Here is a 22,031-nt window from a genome sequence, read left to right on the forward strand (position 1 = left end):
CAAACCATAGTATTAGCAATACCAAGACTATTAATGCCATTAGCGTAGTTAAAGATAAAATCAACTTTAAAGTCCTTTAAAGTTAAAGAATATAGAAGACATTTTTGTAAATAACTAATTTTCTTAAAAATTATGTAATATATTTTAATTTTTAATATACCAAACGACCCCTTAAAAGTATGGCTACATATGTGCAATCTTGTATGTGCAATGTAGTATGTTGGGCTATATTTTCTTTTTTCTTTTATTTAGTCTTTAGATTCCTCACTACACTAGTACTAGTATACAATGCTAACCAGGGTAAGTTAACTTGCCTTCTGCCGTATCCTCTGAGTACCCTTGAGAAGTCAGAGATCGATCTTATTCGCTGCCGGGAGATCTGATTACTTCACTTGTTTTGTTCTTTTAGGTACTCATTTTTTTTCGATATTTGCTTTTAATCCATCAATTTGGATTTCCCTTTCTTGATGTCTTTTCCAGATAAAGAAATTGCTTATACCGTACGACTTATCTTTGTGATGCGGAATACGATTGACTAACTACGAATTATTTTTGTGCCAAGTCGTTAAAATGTTGCTAGGAATAATGTTATACTATAGAGGTTATGGCTGAGGCAGTGATTCTTCTTGAATATGTGGAGATCTCTTTACAGATTTTCAATCTACACTTAACCACATGACTACATCTAAATTCAGTTGCTCTTCACTCTTTGAATTGTACTAGTTCTGTGATATGCATTGGAGATTCAAATGAGATCCTTATCTGCCTGGAGAGGTTCTTTCAATTGTGGTGTTAATACATTAGAAGCTCTTCACAATATTTTGCCACATATTTAGTCTCTTTCAAGATAATTATGAAATTTAGGGCATTATTCTATTTCTTGTTTCTGTTATCTCCAATTATTTCCAGTTCACACTTCCCTGAATTACTCTAGGAATTTGAGCTTTTGTTAATACCTTTAGCATATAATTGGGGGTCTGCAGTGAGATATTTTAATTGTGAAATGCCTTTATGCATGTTGATACCATGATTGACATGTCCTTTTCAATTGGGTGCTACGTATCGTAAATGCAAAAGGAGTCTGATGTTATTGTGCAATTCAACTATGTCGTCGGTGTCCTTGAGCAGGAAAGATATCGGATCTGACCGTCAAACAAAGTAAAAGATGCAGGATCAGGAAGGGCATGTGGCTGATGCAGGAAAAGAAACATTGACATCTGTTCAAACATCTGAAATTGAAGATTGGACAAAATACAAGGATGATGATATTATGCAACAGCAATCTTCCATCCAGGCTGAACAAGCTGTAAAAACTCAATTTGTTGGCGATAAGGCAAGTGCTATCCTGTTTTCGAAGCATTAACTTATTTCTTTCTTATTATTTACATTGTTTATAGTCAAGGTACTAATTGGATTCGAAACCATCTAGCTCTCGGCATCTCAGTTCCCCGGCTCAACATATTAGTGTTCTATAATCAAGTTTGCTTGATTCCTGCAGTTTTTATGTGTTGTATATTGATAGAACTTTCATGCATAGGACAGTAGGAACGAGTTAGTATTTTTTTGACTGGATGCTAGGTATTCTGTTAACAAGCTTTAAGGAATTTCTTCTTCTTCTGAAGGTGAGTTAATTATGTGTCTGAGGAAAATTCTTTATCAATGAAAATATGTTTTTGACATAATATTGAGCTGATTCTGCTCTACTTGTTTCTTTCAAGTGGAATATTGTTTTTCTTGATTCTTTCTGGAAACAAAATAAGTCATGGCTTATCAAGATGGGTACGACATATTCCTGAACGGATACATTCTGCTTGATTTTCTGAAAATTCACCTCGGTATTGCAAATGAGCAACTTATGGATAGTTTGAACAATAATACAATGTTCTCACTAGAATTGAACTGAATACCAGATAAAATAGTCGGGAGCATAGTGCTGCCAGCAAATGTCTTCATGCAATGTAAACTCTTTAAGCTAATTTCAGGAAATTTTTCATCTTTACATCTTGCTGATGTATCATTCTGCAATTTCTCCTTCCTTTGTTTATCATTTCTTCTGTTTTAAAAGAAGTAACTTGCGTGTATATCTTTTAAAACTTGTTGTGCTTTCTAGAACGCTTGGGATTGTTTAAGATCCTTAAAGAAAATGTTCTAAAGAATTAAAAATGCACAAATTGTTGATATGTGTCTCTAATTACTTGAATACATTGATTAACTTGAGTATTTTGTGGGGGTGATAACTGCAGGAACCTTTGTCTTCATTAGAAGCTGAATACCATCTGGGAAATTCAATTTTGCTGGAGAAAATAAAGGTTTGAACATTATATCTTTGTCTTTGGGGTGATTGTACTGTGTTGCTCAGTAGTTGATGTCACTTCTGCAGGTGCTGAGTGAACAATATGCTGCCCTTAGAAGAACACGTGGAGATGGAAATTGCTTTTTCCGCAGTTTCATGTTTGGTTACCTTGTATGCTTAAATTCTTATACTGCATTTTATTTTGTAGAACATATGTGGTCTTCTGCGTGGACTTTGAGTTTTGGCATCTTTAGTTACTAAATGATCATGTATTTCAACTAAAGGAGCACATTCTGGAATCACAAGATCAAAGCGAAGTTCATCGCATTAAAGCTAGTATTGAGGAATGCAAAAAGACACTTCAAAGTTTGGGCTACGCAGAATTCACATTTGAAGACTTTTTTGCGGTATTCTTGTCTTTCTACCTTGATATGTTTAAGTATTTCTTTTCGCATGTTAGGTGCATTTTGCGTGAAACTATCATGTCTTGATGCTTTAAATATTAGATTTTTTCAATCTACTTTTGTAGTGTATCCGGATATATTTAATCTGTCTAGTTTTTAAATGATGTACGATCAATTGAACATGAAATGGAAACTTGTTGGTCCAAAGAATAGTTCACAGTTCCAAACTTGACATATAGTGTAATAGAAAAGCTGCTCTCTATTCTCTAATCAATGAATTTTCAAGAGAAACTATTAAAGTTCTATAATAATAATAATAATAATAATAATAATAATAATAATAATAATAATAATAATAATAATTAAATTGGATCCTTTCTTGTTTACATTCTGGAGGTTGTTCGAATAACCATATGATCTTATCATCGTGAATTACCAGAAAATGTTACAAAAGCACAAGCTCCTCCTGATTGTGTTTTTGCTCCCAACTGCATTTTCAACAGTGTGCTAAACTTTTTTTTGACAAGTGTGAGATTTGTTGGCATTAACCGATATTAGTTCGCATTTGGGTAGATTAGGTTGAACTCCCAGTTTCACTCCATTTCATGAAGAACGAAATTTGATTCTCTTGGATTCGTGAATTTGAACACCGTTTCTCTTTCTTTTGGTTCATATCATGTTATTACAGTGCCAATATCTCCTCCTCCTTAGTTTTCCTAGCTTCATCTTTCTTGAAATGTGTTCCTACATCTTTTTATTTTAAGACCCTGAACCTTGATCAGTCCATCCCGCAGATACATATGCCAGGAAACCCTTGCTTGTTGCAGTTCTTCGCGTCATAATTTGGGCAAGGGCTTTTAGTTGATCTTCAAACACATTCCTATCCTGACCTTTCACGCCTTTAATTTATCTTTTCACATGTCTAAATCTTTTTGCTTCAAAATTTGTGGCAGTGCCAGTGATTTGACCAACAATCACTAGTGACTAGCCTGTATTTTCCATAAAGATATATACAATACAGTAAGGGCTCTTGGTTATTATGATCACTGTTGTCAGAGGCGCGCTTAAGCGAGGTGCAATAAATGTTGAGTACTTCGCCTTGTCATCAAGGCTCTAAGGCATACCTTTTCTTGCCAATGAGCATAATCTTGAAGAGGCGACACTAAACAATTGATATTTCAATTTATCATAATTTTTTTCAATTTCTTTTTTCATATATTTGTTATTCATGCTTATAATTATTAGTCTTGGATTACACATACATACTTTTTCTTCATCTGCGCCTTTCTTCATTGAAGCCGACGCTTTATTTGCGCTTTGCGCTTAAAGCCCCAATTGACCTTAGATCTTTTTGCGCTTTTCGCCTTTGATAATACTGATTATGATAATAGAAGGGACGATTGTATTCCTAGCCCGTGGTCAATATCTAATCTTAAAACGAAAACCAGGGAAACTGCATGTCCAGGAGTTGCATGCTCTCTTGACTAGATTACGTGTTTGTTTGCATAAAGGCATTTGCGGGTAAGTGAATTGAGAGGGGAAGATCTGATATTGATGGTATGTCGGAAAAATGTTTTCAGTGTTGTTAGAGCTTATATTGTGGCACACTTTTGCCAACTATTAACCTTATCATTACTCATATATGTTGTATTCCATATAGATTGAGTAGTCACCTTCATTCATGCATCACCTACCACATTGGGATCTTGCATTTGTTCATTTTCTTTCGTTTGATTATGAAATTCGTCGCCCTGAGGCTCTGTCGTCTTTTTGGACTATCATAGTTATTCCTCGAGCAACTCGATAATGTTCTTCAAGGTAGCAAAGATTCCATAAGGTTTGAGTTCTAAAATTCTCTCGACTTAGAATTTCCATTTAGCTGTGCACTATCTTAATGCTTCCACTGGTCAACTGGAATCGATACTAAAGGAGCAAAATTGGTTATTCATTGCAGTCATGAAGAACTCCTACGCAGAAGTCGTGATCCGTCCATTTCTGACTATGGTGAGGGCCATTGGCAACCTTTTGTGAATGTGAGATAACAAGTGTTGTATTCTTCTCTGTGACCTGACGATATGTGCTGTTTAGTTGTGATGTTCTTCAGATTTGTAACATCTGGTGAAATAAGGAAGCGCTCGGAGTTTTTCGAACCATTTATACTAGGACTAACAAATGCCTCAGTGGAGCAGGTTCGTTCTTAAGACATGATATTTTCAAACTTATTCTTGTACCAATGAACGTATGCTTATAAGAATTCGTCCACTAAATACACTGACTTTTACGAGCACCGCTGCTTTTAGAATCCAAGTAAGTGTTAACTCGCTTTCTTTTTATTTGAAAATTAAAACACAGTTTTGCAAGTCATCAGTGGAACCCATGGGCGAAGAGAGTGATCATGTGCAGATTATAGCCCTATCAGATGCGTTGGGTGTACCAATCCGTGTCGTATATCTTGATAGAAGCTCATGTGAGAACAACAGCATCAATGTAAATCACCACGACTTTGTTCCTACAAGCGATGGCATGGGGAATAGTGGTGTTTCCAAGACCACAAATCCATCTATTACCTTGCTGTATCGCCCAGGACATTACGACATTCTCTACCCCAAGTGATGTTCTTCATTTAGGGGTCGTTTGGTTTGAATACAGTTTATGTCGGGATAAGTTATACTGGTATAAGTTATGCTGGGATTAGTTATGCTAGGATTGTTTTTTATCCATTGTTTGGTATGTTGTATTAAATATGACAATTGCATAATCTGTAAGAAGATTGTATACCGGTGCTAATTACCCCACCCTCGATAAGGTATAAGTTATCCCGGTGTTAATTTTAATCCTGGGATAACTTATACGTGGTTTGCTAACCAAACGAAGTATTAAGGTGGTATTAAATTTTTATATCAGCACTATACCTTCTTATACTTCGTACCAAACGATCCCTTAGTTTGTGAAAACAATCTCACAATGAAAACTTGGCTCATACACTTTGGCATGTATGATCGATCAGAATAGAAACTTGTGTGTTCGTTGACCGGTGCAGAATTGTAGATAACCGGAGCTTTCTTTATCCATAAATTTGTCTGCAAATTTCTTTACATTTATGAAATAATCTTTCTCTAGTATCTTGATTATTACAGACAACCAAAAGATAATGTATACTATTAGTGTATTCAAATATTTTTCAAAACATCTGGTTGACGCCCTTAGTTTTCAATTTACTATTGACATTTTTTTGAAAACAAAAAATTGCAATAGTATTTTTATCTTTAATTTCTATAGTTTTACATAATGTTTGGAGTAAGTTTTTATCTTTTATTAATATTTGAATACATTTTAATCTCTCAAACAATTAATTTTTTTTTGTTTTTTCATCCTTGTATAAGTTTAATTGTTTATATATTGAAATACATAATATTACTATTAGGACCGTAAAAATCAGGTGTCATACGGAAGTTAGCAAAACAAACCTTGAGCGACGATAAATCATACAACAAAGGAGAAATATACCAAAAGAGACACAAACATTTAACGTGGTTCGGTCAATTGGCTTACGTCCACCGCGGAGATGAGCAATCCACTATATAAAAAGAGAGTACAAAATATCGAGAGAACAACCTCACAAAGAGGCAAACACAAGTGACACACTAATACTTGTCTCGTAAAGTTCTCCCCCTAAACACTACTCTCAAGCCCCTATGGCTACATTGTGGATGCTACTGAATGAGAAGGACGAATCTTCAATTTATAGAACTCCAAACCTTTTTCCTACACGAAAAATGACTAGCCAAATATAGGAGAATTATAATTTCCTTCTACAAAAAGGAAAACTCAATTAAGGTAATTATATTTTCCTTTCCTTCAACAAATAGGAAAATCAAATATGGTAAGAAAATTATGGCAAACACCTAACAATTACTTGATATAAGTATGTTTATTTTTATTTGATTTCTTAAAAAGTGATGTTTTCGTACTAGAACTTTCTCCTGTGTCGCACCCTGCAAAATATTGTTTTTTGGCTTTCAAATAAATATATAGGGGAGTTTTAACGCCACATATTGACAATTCAAAAGTGTTATACATAATTCAAAACTTATTAGAGCTTTTATAGTTCAACTATTTTCATTTACTTCATATAATACTTGATTTTAACGTGCCTTTCTTATATAGTGGTACTAAAATTAGTTCAGTCTCTTTATTTTATATTTACAAGTCAAGATCTATTAAATGAACCAAATTGGCTGTTGACTGCTTGAGTTGGGAATAGAAAAGAATAAAGAGATTGATTTGAAGTCACTACCTAATTATGATTTGGAGTCATCATCTAGCAACAAAAAGAATTAGTTTGAGTAGGTGTGTTGGTATAAGGCCAAATGGTGAAAAATCTATACGAACAATATAAATGGTAAAAATTGCACGGGACGTCCTATTTGGTCACCCCCATTTAATATATACCCATTTTTTTTAAAATTTTTTTAACTTGTACCCATTTTTTAAACAACTTCAGTCTCCTTTCTCCTCTTCCTTCTCCCATTGATCTCCATATCTCTCCGGAACTTAACATTAATGTAACAATGAAACGTCTGTGTTTTCTTCTTATTCTTTCTTTTTTCCCCCTCATAGCTAGGACACTAGTGTTGTAGGAAACAAAGAATGATAAAAGCACAAACATCTGAATAAATATACTACTTTAATTTGATTACGTTGATCTATCAAAAGGATCTAGCAGCTGAAAGAAGACAAAATATTTTCATTGTTTGTCTCTCCAAATCCCTGAACACTGAACATGAGCATTTCTGTTCTCAATTGATGATAACCTTTGTTCCATCATTTTAATTAGGTCAACAGACAATTGAGGCTGCTGCAACTCTTCTGTAGAATATAAACGAACAAGATTGAAAACAGTAGGGATTCTTCTTCTACACGTCGTCGTCACTGTAGATGTAGAGAGTGTAGTAGTACATACTCAAGGGTTTTAAAAACTTTGGCAGTTAGAAACAAAAACTTCAGCTCTAGAGCTGAAGTTCGCTAGTTACAAAACAAAAACTTCAGCTCTAGAGCTGGCCAGTTACAAAAACAAAAATTTCAGCTCTAGAGCTAAAGTTCGTGAGTTACAAAATAAAAACTTCAACTCTAGAGCTGAAGTTCGCCAGTTACAAAACAAAAACTTCAGCTCTAGAGCTGGCCAGTTACAAAAACAAAAACTTCAGCTCTAGAGCTGAAGTTCACCAGTTACAAAACAAAAACTTCAGCTCTAGAGTTGAACTTCAGGCCCGGCTACTAGAATGCTGACGTTTTGCGTGATTGCCTTTGCTACTTCAGCCCTGTATGTTGAAGTTATGCAAAAAAGCGGGTACGCTTGCAATTTTGTTTGCAAAGCGGACACAAGTTAAAACGTAACACAAAAAGTGGGTATAGATGCAAATGCTAAAAGTATTAAAGTCTACTAGTCTTAGGATACGCGCTTTGCGAGTGTATCCTATTTAATGAGTAAAAATCTACTTAAATATTATGTTTAAATTATAAAATAAAAGTATAAATTCCTAATGGTATTGAATATTGATCGTGCATAACTAACTCTATAAAGAAATATAGAATTAAAATTGATTTTGAAGCGATATTGTTTAAATGAGATCAGTATTTAAATAGTTTTAGGATTTCAGGTCCAACCCTTAATCTTAAGACTACAATATATAGTATTTAACTGTCCTTAATTTTGAAAGCTAAAAATATAATATAGAATACCATTATTTGTGTTAAATTATTTTAATATAACAAAAGTTTCATATAAAATGTAATGTAAAAGAGCTCTTGATAAAAAGAAAAAAAAAAGTAACCCTGTACTTCCTCCTCCTTTTCAAGCTAGCAAAAAGATGTGGACCATTTCCGTTATTATCGAAGAACCCTGGACTTCCTCCTCTTACTTTTTTTTTTTTTTAATTTCTCCTTTGTTTATTTAGTTTGTCATGATAATATATAAGGTAAAATGAAATCTACTTTTAAGGAAAAAAAGTTTTGATTTAAGTATATATTCCGTCGAATTTTATAATAGAACAAACAACTTGCATTTACCTATTAAGTATATATTCCGTCGAATTTTATAATAGAACAAACAACTTGCATTTACCTATTAAGTATATATTCCGTCGAATTCTAATATCTTCCATGCTAATCCAATCCTATTGAAATTCTAATTTTTTTAAAGTCTAAATCGCATTGACATGGATATAACTAATATCTTTCATGCTAATTCCATTATAAAGGTGTTGCATATTTCTTATTACAAACAAAGTTAATATGCACCATCACTTAATTGGAAAGATATAACGTAGCGAACAAACATAAATTCTCTAAATTTTGAAAAGGAAAACAGCAAGAAGTCAAACCCTGGCAATTATAAATTTACCTTTTAAGTATATATTCAGTTAAATTCTAATATCTTCCATGCTAATCCCATTGAATTCTAATTCTTTTTAAGTCTAAATCGCATTGACATGGATATAACTAATATCTTCCATGCTAATTCCATTGTAAAAGAAAAATATAGAACACTGGACAAACATATATTTCTCTAAATTTCGAAATGGGAAGAAGTAAGAAGTCAAATCTTGATACTCACAAACAATTAACTACTTTTTCTTCTCTTTTTTTCCCCATAAGGTGTAAGATTATATCTGTTGCTTTATATAAAAATTATGTTGCATAAATCCAATTATAAGTTAGGGGATTTTAAGACTTTACAATAGACTACACACAATTTAAAACCTGAACATGGAAATCATTGTCCAATGCTGGTCATAAAATAACACGTTTATGCTAATGCTGCCAAAGAATCAAACAAGAATAAAAGTAAATGAAAACCAAACACACAAACCTACAGAAGAACATCAAGCTGAAAACCAATCCCATAAATGAAAAGAAAAAAGAGAAAGAAAAGATTTAGCCATAAAAAAATACATGAATGATATCTTAATGAAGACAGTTGACAAAGGTAAACTTATGGCAATGAAATTCTTTATATAGTCGTGCTTTTGTGATTCAAGTGTAATTCTTATTTGTTTCTGCATATTTATATTAGGAATAGGAGACTGAAATTTAAATGCATAGGACGGCATGTAAATTTCATATATTTATTATTTATAGTTGTATTATATCTTTTAACTAATAAAATCATTCCTAATCTAATTTAGTATAAAATACTTAAATTAACTAACAAAATAAAAACATAGGAAGAAGCAATAATTCTCACTACTGTTCGGTAAAATCTCCAGCAAGATATACAAATATGCTATAGTACGAACATTAAATATGGAAGAACTTAATACGCCAAAGTTAGGTGATTTCAAAATCCTAAGTAGTAGGAAAATATTTAAATGGCTATTCCTATATATTAAATAAATAATGTAATTACACTTTTATCTATTGTGAACTCTATTTTCAAAGGATAAAAAAGGCGAACAACATTTCGCTAAGGGTCTTCGTGCTTTTAATATAAGACATTTGCATCTATACCCGCTTTTTGTGTCACTTTTTAACTTGTGCCTGCTTTGCAAAAATAATTGCAAGCGTACCCGCTTTTTCGCATAACTTCAGCATACGGGGTTGAAGTAGCAAAGGCAATCACGCAAAACTTCAGCATTCTAGTAGCCGAGCCTGAAGTTTAGCTCTAGAGTTGAAGTTTTTGTTTTTTAACTGGCGAACTTCAGCTCTAGAACTGAAGTTTTTGTTTTTGTAACTGGCAAACTTCAGCTCTAGAGCTGAAGTTTTTGTTTTTGCAACTGACGAACTTCAGCTCTAGAGTTGAAGTTTTTGTTTGTAACTGGCGAACTTCAGCTCTAGAGCTGAAGTTTTTGTTTTGTAACTGAACTTCAACTCTAGAGCTGAAGTTTTTGTTTTGTAACTGGCAAACTTCAGCTCTAGAGCTGAAGCACCACAATTAGCAGTGGTTTTTTAAGAAAAATAATGTACATCTTTTCAGCTCAAACACGAATAAACATACAAAAACTCTAAAATTTTACAGCTCATCCTACTGGTAATTTAAACTTTTTCCTAAGACTAATTTGCTGTGAATTTGGAGCAGAAGTACAACTGTCGAACTGTTCAATTAAAAAAATTGACCTTATAACTAAAGCAGCGTTGCTTCTGGAGATAAATACCAGTTTGTTCTGTAACTTGAAGAAGAAAACGAAGGAGGAGAAAGAGGGCTGAAGTTATTTAAAAAGTGGGTACAAGTTAAAAGTTTTAAAAAAATGGGTATAGGTTAAATGTGGGCGACCAAATAGGGCGCCCCGTGCAATTTTTACTTTAATATAGTATAGATATAGATTTACATTTACCAAATTTACAACTGACCCCATTTGTAACGACCCGACCAGTCGTTTTGAGAATTAATGCCCCGATCTCCTATCAACTATTTTTTCCGTGATTGTTGTTGCTATTGTGAGTTGCCAGGAAGATTCGTTTTGAGTTTCAGGGTGTTTTGGGACACTTAGTCCCTCAATGAGAGCTTAAGCTTTAGAATTTGGACCGTAGTCGGAGCAGTATGAATACGGCCTCGGAATGGAATTTCGTCAATTTCGTTAGCTCCATTGGGTGATTTCGGGATTAGGGGCATGTGCAGTGTTTTGGAGGTCCGTAGCTTATTTAGACTTGAAATGCTGAAAGTTGAATTTTTGAAGTTTCCGGATTGATAGTGAAATTTTGACATCGGGATCGGAATCCGATTCTGAAAGTTGGAATAGCTCCGTTAGTGTTGAATATGACTTGTGTGCAAAATTTAGGGTCAATCGTACTTGGTTTGTTTCGGAATCGGTTGTAGGATTCTTGAAATTTCAAGTTCTTTAGGCTTGGATTGGAGGATGATTCACGGTTTTAACGTTGTTTGATGTGATTTGAGGGTTGGACTAAGTTCGTATGATGTTTTAGGATTGGTTGACATGTTTGGTTGAGGTTCCGGGGGCCTCGGGTGAGTTTCAGATGCTTAACGGAAGTTGAATTGGACTTAGGCTATTTTCTGAAGTTGCTGCTTCTGGTATTTTCCTACCTGCAGTGAGGAGCCCGCAGGTGCGGCTCACAGAAGCGATGAAGAAGGTCACAGGTGCGGTTTGGGCACTACTAGCCAGTGACCGCAGATGCTGCTAAAGGACCGCAGAAGCGGACGGCCTCTGCGGTGAAGGGAGCGCAGGTGCGGTTCTTGGAGAGTTAATGAGATTCCGCAGGTGCGGTCCCATGATCGCAGAAGCGGAAATCGCTGGGCAGAAATATGAAATTTCGAGGGTTTGAAGCTCATATCACCAAATTTGTTTTTTAGCTCGGGAGAAGGCGATTTTTGAAAGATTTTGAAGAGGAAATCAGTAGGTAACGATTCCTTATCCCTTTCTAGTTGTATTCTATCAATCTAATCTTAGTTTTGTCATTTAATTTCGGATTTGGGGTGAAAAAATGGGAGAATTGAAGAAAAGTTCTCCAACCAAGTTTTTGGGTTTTGATTGGGTTTTAATTATCGGAATTGAGTGATTTTTGGACGAGTGTTCTCGTGAGTGAATGAGTGTTCTAAATTGGTACTTTTAACCGATTCCGAGACATGGGCCCGAAGAGGATTTTTGGGCGTTTTTCTATTTTCTTACCTTAGCCTCGATTTCTTTAGCTAAATTAGTTTTTTGTAGTTGTATTTACGTTATGAAATTGATTTGAATAGATTTGGGCCACTCGGAGTTGGATACTTGTGGCAAGAGCGTGGTTTCAGATTGATTTTGAGCTGGTTCGAGGTAAGTGGCTTGTCTAATCTTTTGTGGGGGAACTTCCCTTAGGATTTTGGTACCGTTGTTATATGAGTGCCGTGTACGTGAGGTGACGAGTGCGTACACATGTTAATTATTGAAAAACCCCATTTTCATTAAGTAAATATCTATATTTTCTTGTAATTGAGCAATACTTGTACTTGAAGCCTCTTGTTTAGTTTAGGAAAAGTATGCTTATATGATCTAATTGTCTTACCTGCTTTGACTGCTTACTTGTATTCTGTGCAGCATGTTTAAAGTAGAATTCTTGTTTATTCTTGAATAGAACTGTAGATTCTTTCTTGATACTGTTGTGTGTTTACTTTGGGACTATGGGACGATATCCCGGGAAATCCTCCTATATATTTACTTTGAGACTACGGATCGGTATTTCGAGAAATCCCCCTGCACATTTACATTTGGGACTATGGGACGGCACCCAGGAGATTCCCCTGTATTGGATATTTACTTTGGGACTATAGATTGGTATTCTGGGAGATTCTCCTGCATATTTATGATTCGGACTACGAGACGATATACCAGGAGAACCTTTGTACATTTACGTTTGGGACTACGGGACGATATCCTGGGAGATCTCATGTTGCTATCTCTGTGTATTGAGTATATTCTGTCTGTGATTTACTCTTTATCGACTGTTAGTGTTTTTAATTATACTATCGCATTTCATACTATTTTACCTTTATATATATATATATAAAACTAGTAGGGCCCTGACCTTCCTCGTCATTACTTGACCGAGGTTAGGCTTGGCAATTACTGGGTACTGCTGTGGTGTACTCATGCCCTTTCCTGCACATATTTTTCGTGTGCAGATCCAGGTTCTTCGGCTCAGCCATACTATCAGTAAGGCGAGGCGATTTTCAGAGATTTCGAGGTATATCTGCCACGTCCACAAACCGAAGAGTCCCTCTCTATTCTCTCTTTTAGCTATAGACCTTCTGTAATTACTTTGTTTAGACTTCTGGAGCTAGAACATTATGTATTTCCTCTAGTTTGTGATTCATGAGATTCCGGGTTTTGGGAGTGTTAATATTGGTCGAGAGTTCTATTATTGTATATGCCGAGCGTCATTTTAAACTTTTCTATTATATTACCCGTAAATTACTAGTTTCATATCTTTATTTCCTTTTTCCGCAAATAGTTTAGCTTACCTAGTCGTAGAGACTAGGTGCCGTCACGACAGTTCACAGAGGGAGAACTTGGGTCGTGACAAGTTGGTATCAGAGCTCTAGGTTCATAGGAGTCATGAATCACAAGCCGGTTTATTAGAGTCTCGGGATCGTTACGGAGACATCTGTACTTATCTACGAGAGGCTATGTAATTGTTAGGAAAATTCCACTTTATTTGATTTCCTTGTCTTGTGAGATTTTTGATATCGAAACTCTAAACTTCTGTCTTCTATTCTCTTACAGATGGTGAGGACACATGCTACCGGAGATGACTAGGCACCCGCGCCCTCTGCTAGAGCCATCAAAGGTCGGGGCCGGGGTAGAGGATAAGAACACGCACGTGGTGCAGCTAGAGCACCCGCGCGAGCTGCCACAGATGGGCCACCAGCAGCTCCAGCCGGAGCCCAGGCACCTGATACGCATATTGCTATTACTACTCCAGCACTCCAGGAGACCCTTGCACAATTCATTATTCTGGTGCCTGTGCCCCCGCTGCAGTTCGTCATGGTAGGGGTTATATGAGTCGCCCCGTTCATTCAGCTCTTCTAGCAGCTAGTGGTGTTCCAGCTCTTTCTAGACCTCAGAAGCCGTATTATGCACTTCCAGTATCTAGTGCGCCTCCTGCACGAGGTGCTTTCAGTGGTCAGTCCAGCAGACCTGGCCCGATCCAGTCACAACCGCCACGTCCTCCCAGAGCTTGTTTTGAGTGTGGCGACACACGCCCATATGGTGAGGGATTTCCCCAGACTTAGGAGGGGTGCACCTCAACAGACTTCTCAGCCGCAGCGTGCTCCGCAGAGTTCCCAGGCTATGATTACAGCACTATTTGCTGCCCCACCTGCCCAGCCAGCCAAGGGTGGAGGTCAGGGAGATAGAGGTCACCCTAGAGGGGGAGGTCGGGCCAAATATTATGCCCTTCCTACCCATACTGAGGCTGTCACCTCCGATTCTGTCATTACAGGTATTGTCCTGGTTTGTCATAGAGATGTATCAGTTTTATTCGATCTAGGCTCCACTTATTCTTATGTGTCCTCTTAATTTGCCCCTCATTTGGGCGTATCTCGGGATTCTTTGAGTTCCTCTGTTTATGTTTCTACTCCTATGGTAGATTCTCTTATTGTGGACCGCATTTATCGGTCGTTCTTGATTGCACTTAGTGGTTTTGAAACCAGAGCCGATTTCTTATTGCTCAGCATGGTAGATTTTGATGTTATCTTGGGCATGGACTGGTTGTTGCCCCATTTTGCTATTCTTGATTGTCATGCCAAAACTGTGACGCTGGCTATGCCAGGTGTACCATGAGTAGAGTGGAGTGGTACCTTAGATCACACTCCCAAAACATTTTATTTTGTGTCTCATACAACTTACACTAATTGTATGAGGCATCTTTTTTGTCTCACGGTTTTATGGACCCAGATTTTTGTGGACCAAAAAGTGTAAGATTGGGATCCATAAATTTGTGAGATAAAAAGGAGCCTCACACAACTAATGTCAGTTGTGTGAGACACACAATAAAACTTCTCCACACTCCTAGTAGAGTTATTTCATTTCTTAAAGCTCAACGAATGGTTGAGAAGGGGTATGACGCGTATCTAGCTTATGTGAGAGATGTCAGTATTGATTCCCATACACTATGATTCACTCCCAGTAGTATATGATTTCCTTGATGTGTTTCCAGCTGATCTTCCGGGTATTCCACCCGATAGAGATATTGATTTCGGCTTTGATTTATATCCGGGCACTCAGCCAATTTCCATTCCTCCTTATCGTATGGCCCTTCCTGAGCTGAAGGAATTGAAGGATCAGTTATGGGAATTGCTTGATAAGGGTTTTATTCGGCCTATTGTATCACCTTGGGGTGCTCCTGTCTTGTTTGAGAAGAAAAAGGACAGTTCTATGCGTATGTGCATTGATTATCGCCATTTGAACAAAGTTACAGTGAAGAACATGTATCCTTTGTCTCGTATTGATGATTTGTTTGACTAGTTACAGGGTGCACGAGTGTTTTCTAAGATTGACTTACGTTCAAGCTAGCATCAGTTGAAGATTCGGGAGCCAGATATCTCGAAGATTGCTTTTAGGACTCGATATGGTCATTATGAGTTCCTTGTTATGTCATTTGGGCTGACCAATGCCCCAGCAGCCTTCATGCATTTGATGCACAGTGTGTTTCAGCCATATCTTGACTTGTTCTTAATTGTCTTTATTGATGATATTCTGGTATACTTCCGGAGTCGGGAAGAGCATGAGCAGTACCTGAGGATAATGCTTCAGACTTTCATAGAAAAGAAATTATATGCAAAATTCTCGAAATGTGAGTTTTGGTTAGATTCCGTGGCATTCTTGGGTCACGTGGTATCGAGTGAATGGATAAAGGTGGATCTGAAGAAAGTGGAAGCAGTGGGGAGTTGGCCCAAACCATCCTCAACTACAGAGATTCGTAGTTTTTTTGGCTTAGCGGGTTATTGTTATGCCTTACAATATTACGTCTCGTAGTATTATATTACGATGATGTTACATCTTGCAGTATTATATTACGATGATGTTACGCCTTGCAGTATTATATTACGATGATGTTATGCCTTGCAGTATTATATTAAAATGATGTTACGCCTTGCAGTATTACATTACGATGCTGTTACGCTTCACAGTATTAAATTACGACGATGTTTCACCCTATAGTATTTTACGTTGAATTTGTCGTGAGGTAATTGACATCAGTCCAAGGATAAGATTATTTGGAGATTATAAGGATTATGTTATTTCAAACAAGCGATGAGTAAATTTGTGAAGGTGAAAGGGTAAACAAATTGAAGGAAATGAATTCCGTTGAAATTTGGCATTTTGGGATAAAATATGGCCCGAGCTAAAATACCTGATATTTATGGACTAATACCATACAAGATACCACATGACCATGATAAAGTGTATAATGTATGTAAAAAGTGAGTAATATTTTAAGTAAGTGGAGATAATTCTTAATTATGTGGACAATTGGTTAATTATTGGATTAGTGGGGGATTAATGAGTTGATTAAGGAATTAAGTAGATGAATTTTGGATAAGCCTTATAATCATTTATGTGGCAGCCATAAAGGTCTTGAATAATGACTCATAAGTCACATTTCAAGGGGGCACAAATTGATGAATCTAGTGGCTTAGTCATCTTGAAAAGTGGGGCCCACCTAATAATTAAGAATAACTTTCCAAATACAACATTTTCTTCACATCTCTTAAGAAAAGAATATAGTAACGTTCTTTCTAAGAGAGTTCAACCAAGCTTTCCATTTTCATGTAACATTATTCCTAAACTCTTAAGAAGAGTTTCAACAAGCTTTCCATTATATAACATTAATTCTAAATTATTGAGAAAGAGTTTCGACAAAGATGATTTTGCAGTAGCAACCTTATTGCTTTGAGCATTTCATACGGATTGTTCCCTATTTCGATCTCGACATTACGTGTTTCGTCACAATTAAAGTGTGTTAGAGGGATTGTCAAGAAAATCGGCTCAGGTATGTTAAGGCTATCCTTTCTTTCTTTTGGCATGATCTATACGACACAAACGAAACGTGCAAATGCACAATTTTCATAAATGACTCTATTCATAGAAATATTAGAGATGCTTATGTTCTTAATTCCCCATATATCATATTATTCTATCATCTGTTCATGGGTCTCATAAAATACGTAAGTTTATAAGTTTACTTTATGGTATTACTCAAAGGAAAAATGGTCTTATGACACTCTGAAAGATTTTATTGACGTACTTCTCATGTATATATATATATATATATATATATATATATATATATATATATATATATATATATATATGTGTGTGTGTGTGTGTGTGTGTGTGTGTGTATGTATGTATATGAGATATGGGAAAAGGTTATGGTGTTATATACGCACCACCACCTGATCAACTGGTATACGTTGATGATTTTGCCCACAGTGGCCGAAATGATATGATGGGATGCCCTTAGAGGCCTGATGATATTATGAAACATGTACCTATGCACGACATGACATTTATATGCATATGCATGACACTATAATTATTTCATGAATTACATAATTATCCAAACTTATAGGCTGAGTCATTTACTCCTTATTTCTTTCATGTCTGTTATGTACTTATTTATGTGCCTTACATACTCGGTACATTATTCGTATTGACGTCCCTTTTGCCTGGGGACGCTGCATTTCATGCCCACAGGTCCCGATAGACATGTCGAGAGCCCTTCAAGTTGGCTATCAGCTCAGCGGAAGGTGTTGGTGCACTCCATTTACTTCGGAGTTGTTTGTTTGGTTTGTATGATTTAGACGTGTATTGTTCTTAATGAAAATTATATATTCTTAGAGGCTTGTAGACAGGTGTTATGTACGTAAGAGATTGTATGGCCTTGTCGGCCTATGTTCAGTATAAGAGTGGTTATTTTGATCTTATAGGCCGTATATCTTATGCATAAGTTAGTATCACATGTTGTATTCTACTTATCTCATGGCCGCCTTCCGGCTCAGTTATCTATGATAGTATGACATGAAAAGATACGTTATGTTGGTGCTTGGTTGAGTAAGGTACCGGGTGCCCTTCTCGGCCCATCGGTTTGGGTCGTGACAAAAGTGGTATTAGAGCAGTTATGTCCTAGGGAATCTACAAGCCGTGTCTAGTAGAGTCTTGTTTATGGGTGTGTCGTGCACCACACTTATAAGTAGGAGGCTATGGGGAATTTAGGAGTGTCACTCTTTCTTCTTACTCTAGATCATGTCATAGAGCTCAATTGTAACAACTCAATTTCGTAACTCTATCTTATTAGTAATATGACGATGCCTACATCCAGAAAGACGGTTAGTAAGAGATATAGCTGTGGAAGAGTTGTGTCAGAGGAACCCGATTTTTGCATCATGCTTATGATGGATAAATTTGAGGTATACAACAGATCATGTGTGTACTAAGACGTGTAAGTTTCTTGATAAAGATCCCTAAGGCAAGATTGTCTATCTACTCTTAAGGTAAAAAGGAATAAGAGAATCGGAAGGTAGAGACAAGTTTCAGCAAGTAAAAGAAGCAAGGTAAAGAAGGGTACGTGGTACCCAGTTAATGAAGATTAACAGTATTTACAATGCAAGTAGAGAAATATAAGCATTTCGAGATACCTTCAATTGTAACAGAGGTATGTGAAATTAGTCACACCCATCTCAATTATGCTCCATGGGAGCTAGCAGAAATAGTTAAGAGAATGATGAATATCAGGAACCGGCTGGGGTTAGAGTAACCCAAAATGATAGTTGGATTGCTTGCGTTAGTTTACATTTTTGAAGGATATTGTAAATATGCTAACAAAATCTCCTTGTGAGATACCCAGATGCTACACTCTGAAATAATACAACTAGATATAAGTCCTATAAAGATAGGCACTAGGAGCCTTGAAAGGATAAATGCTACCTTAGTATGACTCCTGTCCCTAGTAGAGAAAGAATGTTAGGCAACTCGAAGAGCCAATAGATAGAGCAAGGGGAGTTAAAAGCAAAAGAATGTCTTGTTCGAGTTTTCAAAATAAAGTGATATGCGTGAATGTTAACGGAAATAAGAAGAGAGTTAATGAAGCATTATGAGTAAGATGTGATGCATTGACGACAATGGTAGATAAAATAATGGCAGTATTACATAATCAATAGTCAAGTGAAGGAAAAGATGAGAGGTGACAAGCCTTGAGACAACAAAAGAATATAGGCCATAAAGTCATATCCTCATTTCAAGAAATAAGTTTGTGACTCTAACCTGATTACCATAAGGAAAAGTTAGACCCTAGAATAATAGAAATCAATATGGGCTGGTGAACAAGATAGACTAAAAATGAATTAGGGACTGAGTGAATTGATAATGGTTGAAATCATGAGAATTTCAGATTGCGTTCCGATAATAATAGAATGGCCAACAAAAGCATATTCATGAGGAACTCAGAGAAAGGTCATTCAGGAAAACGCTTCCCTAAAGCAAGCAATGTGAGCAAAGTTAAGCTTAAGGGGCTATATGTTCCAGTTATACTAAGTTTCACCCCACGAGTAAGGAAAGTTGTTATCCTTGGTATAGAAGGATTACCGCAAGCGAGTAAGGGTCATCGATGATGTGAGAAGACGCCAAGGCTAAAGAGGTAAAACATCTACAGGTAGATCGTCGTGGTGCTAAATCTTAGTACTCCCCTAAAAGTGGGGAATATGGAGTGATGTGGCATTAAGTCAGAATTAAGTGGTTCTAGTAATTATGAAATGGTAAAGGAAGAATGCGATAATATGAAAAAAGGATGAGATTGCACTTATTCAAAGCCTATAGATATGCTACAATACCAGTGCATTATGCAAATACGACGTCAAGGAGAGGAAGTAAGGGTTCCTATCCGAGATGTTATTGATTAATAAGGAGCCAGTGCGAGAGGTAAGTGAAACAAAGGAAATAACCCAAGAAAGATTATGCGGAATGATACAAGAATGGGTCAACAAGTAGTTATTAGTTGATTCAGGAAGTGCCTCGTTATGGCTAGACCAGAGGATACAAACAAATCAACAGATTATGCAAGATAAACATAGTGAACCCCAACATGGGGAATTCAGTCTCGCAGATATGACATTGTAATCCTTGAAAAATATTCAGATAGGAGTCGGGGTAGTTAAAGGTACTATATGAGTATTACAGAAATAAAAGAGAATGCCACTGGGAAAAACTATCAAATATCAAGTTCAGAAACAACCCTACAAGCATAAGGGCGTGGAGGTAAGTAACTATGGATAATTATAGGCGAGAAAGGACATCAAAAATTTTGTTGAGTATACAATGTAATAAGCTCGCAGCTTTACAAGAGTCAGAGGGTCCTCCCTAAATACTACAATGAAAGACTAGCTGAGAAAATAAGGAAGAAAGCTTCAAGCTAAGCTCAATGACCTAAGGAGGAAATGGTCTTATAACAATAATCTCACAACAACATTGTATGTACTCCAAAAGAAGATGGCACCTACCATGGCGGGGAGTAAAAACCAAAAATAATATTCGAGACCATATGAGTTGCACAAAAACTTTGACATGTGCGAGGACTCAGATAAGCTAAGTATGCACACAAAAAGGGGCAGACAGATCAGGAAAAGTAAATGCTTACATTTAAAAAAAAAGCTGAAATGGAATGAAGGGAATTATTCGATTAATGATCAGCCTTAGAAGACTCCGGTATAAGTTAAAAGAAGGAATTGGCTCTAGGTCATAGACAAAGGATTGAATCATTAGAAGATTATATCATGGTTCTCCATAGCGTCTATAAAAGGCTAAAGTAATAACTAAATGCCATGAGCCACATATCAGAAGATAGCTTAAGCCTACATAAAGGCTCATCAGAAGAAGGATAAAACTAAAGAGTTACTACCAAATTAAATATCCATGAGTCTAGTTTCCAATGCATTAAACTGTTCGTGATACGATGTCGGCGTAGAGAGGTATTAGTATTTTCGCCAGATTACGCAGGCAACCCCTTTGGGACCCACTTGAGGCGGTGGAAACCTTTTGGTCGTATAAAGGGCGATTCCACTTTGTTTTAACTTATATTTCTTGCCCAAATCAAACTCAAAACACTCCTAAACAATCTCTAAAGGTTCCCCTACCACCCCAACTAAGATCAACGAGTTTATGATATAATTTCACAGCCGGAAAGTTATTCGTAGATTGTGTTACTCTTTTCCTCCTCCTTGCTTGTAATTTGGAGGATTCTTTTAAGGTGGAGTAAGCTTGGATTCGGGTTGTCCTTTCTCTTTTGAGGTAAGAATCTCCCTTTTCATCTTGTGTTGAGTGTATTTATCTCTTGGCTATGCTATTTAAAGCTAGAACATGTGAATCGACGACCGGGAATAGTATACTGAGTTGTTATGTGATGTTGGAGTATTTTAAGGAGTTCTTGAGATGTTAATATTTTTGGCGTTATGAGAATATATTATATATGATATGTTGATTCTGCTGATATGAAGTTTGAAGGAAGGAAGAGTGTAGGGAAGAGTTGTGTTATTTGCTATAAGCCGATCTTGCCGCTCGACAAGTTATGTACGAGTTTTTGTTAAGGTGTTGTTATATTGTATTAATGGACTATTATGGGGTGTTTTTAAGGTTGTGTTATGGCTGAAAATCAATATAAATAAATGAATACATTATGGTTGATATTGTTAACAAATTTCAGAAGGAAAAGGGATTTAAAGCTATAGTTTGTTTAATCGTAAACCGTGCTTGCCTCTCATTGTACTATTGCTTGAGTTGCTGGTTTTTGATGGTATAGAGTGTTGTTGTTGTTGTTCTGGTTGTTATAGATAACATTTTGAATTGGGAGGA

The 22,031-nt window shown here is 36.2% G+C and overlaps 1 protein-coding gene across 1 annotated transcript; it reads left to right on the forward strand.

The window, feature by feature from the left end:
* The first annotated feature begins 203 nt into the window (after window positions 1-203).
* On the forward strand, window positions 204-5,604 carry LOC107800616 (OVARIAN TUMOR DOMAIN-containing deubiquitinating enzyme 1). Its single transcript, XM_016623815.2, has 9 exons — window positions 204-409; window positions 1,129-1,333; window positions 2,244-2,309; window positions 2,381-2,464; window positions 2,578-2,700; window positions 4,482-4,534; window positions 4,652-4,701; window positions 4,786-4,886; window positions 5,050-5,604. The coding sequence occupies exons 2-9, from the start codon at window positions 1,166-1,168 to the stop codon at window positions 5,308-5,310; spliced, it is 906 nt and encodes a 301-aa protein (XP_016479301.1). The 5' UTR covers window positions 204-409; window positions 1,129-1,165; the 3' UTR covers window positions 5,311-5,604.
* The last annotated feature ends 16,427 nt before the right edge of the window (window positions 5,605-22,031 follow it).

The sequence above is a fragment of the Nicotiana tabacum genome, chromosome 5 (assembly GCF_000715075.1).
Source record: "Nicotiana tabacum cultivar K326 chromosome 5, ASM71507v2, whole genome shotgun sequence".
Taxonomy (NCBI): Eukaryota; Viridiplantae; Streptophyta; class Magnoliopsida; order Solanales; family Solanaceae; genus Nicotiana; species Nicotiana tabacum.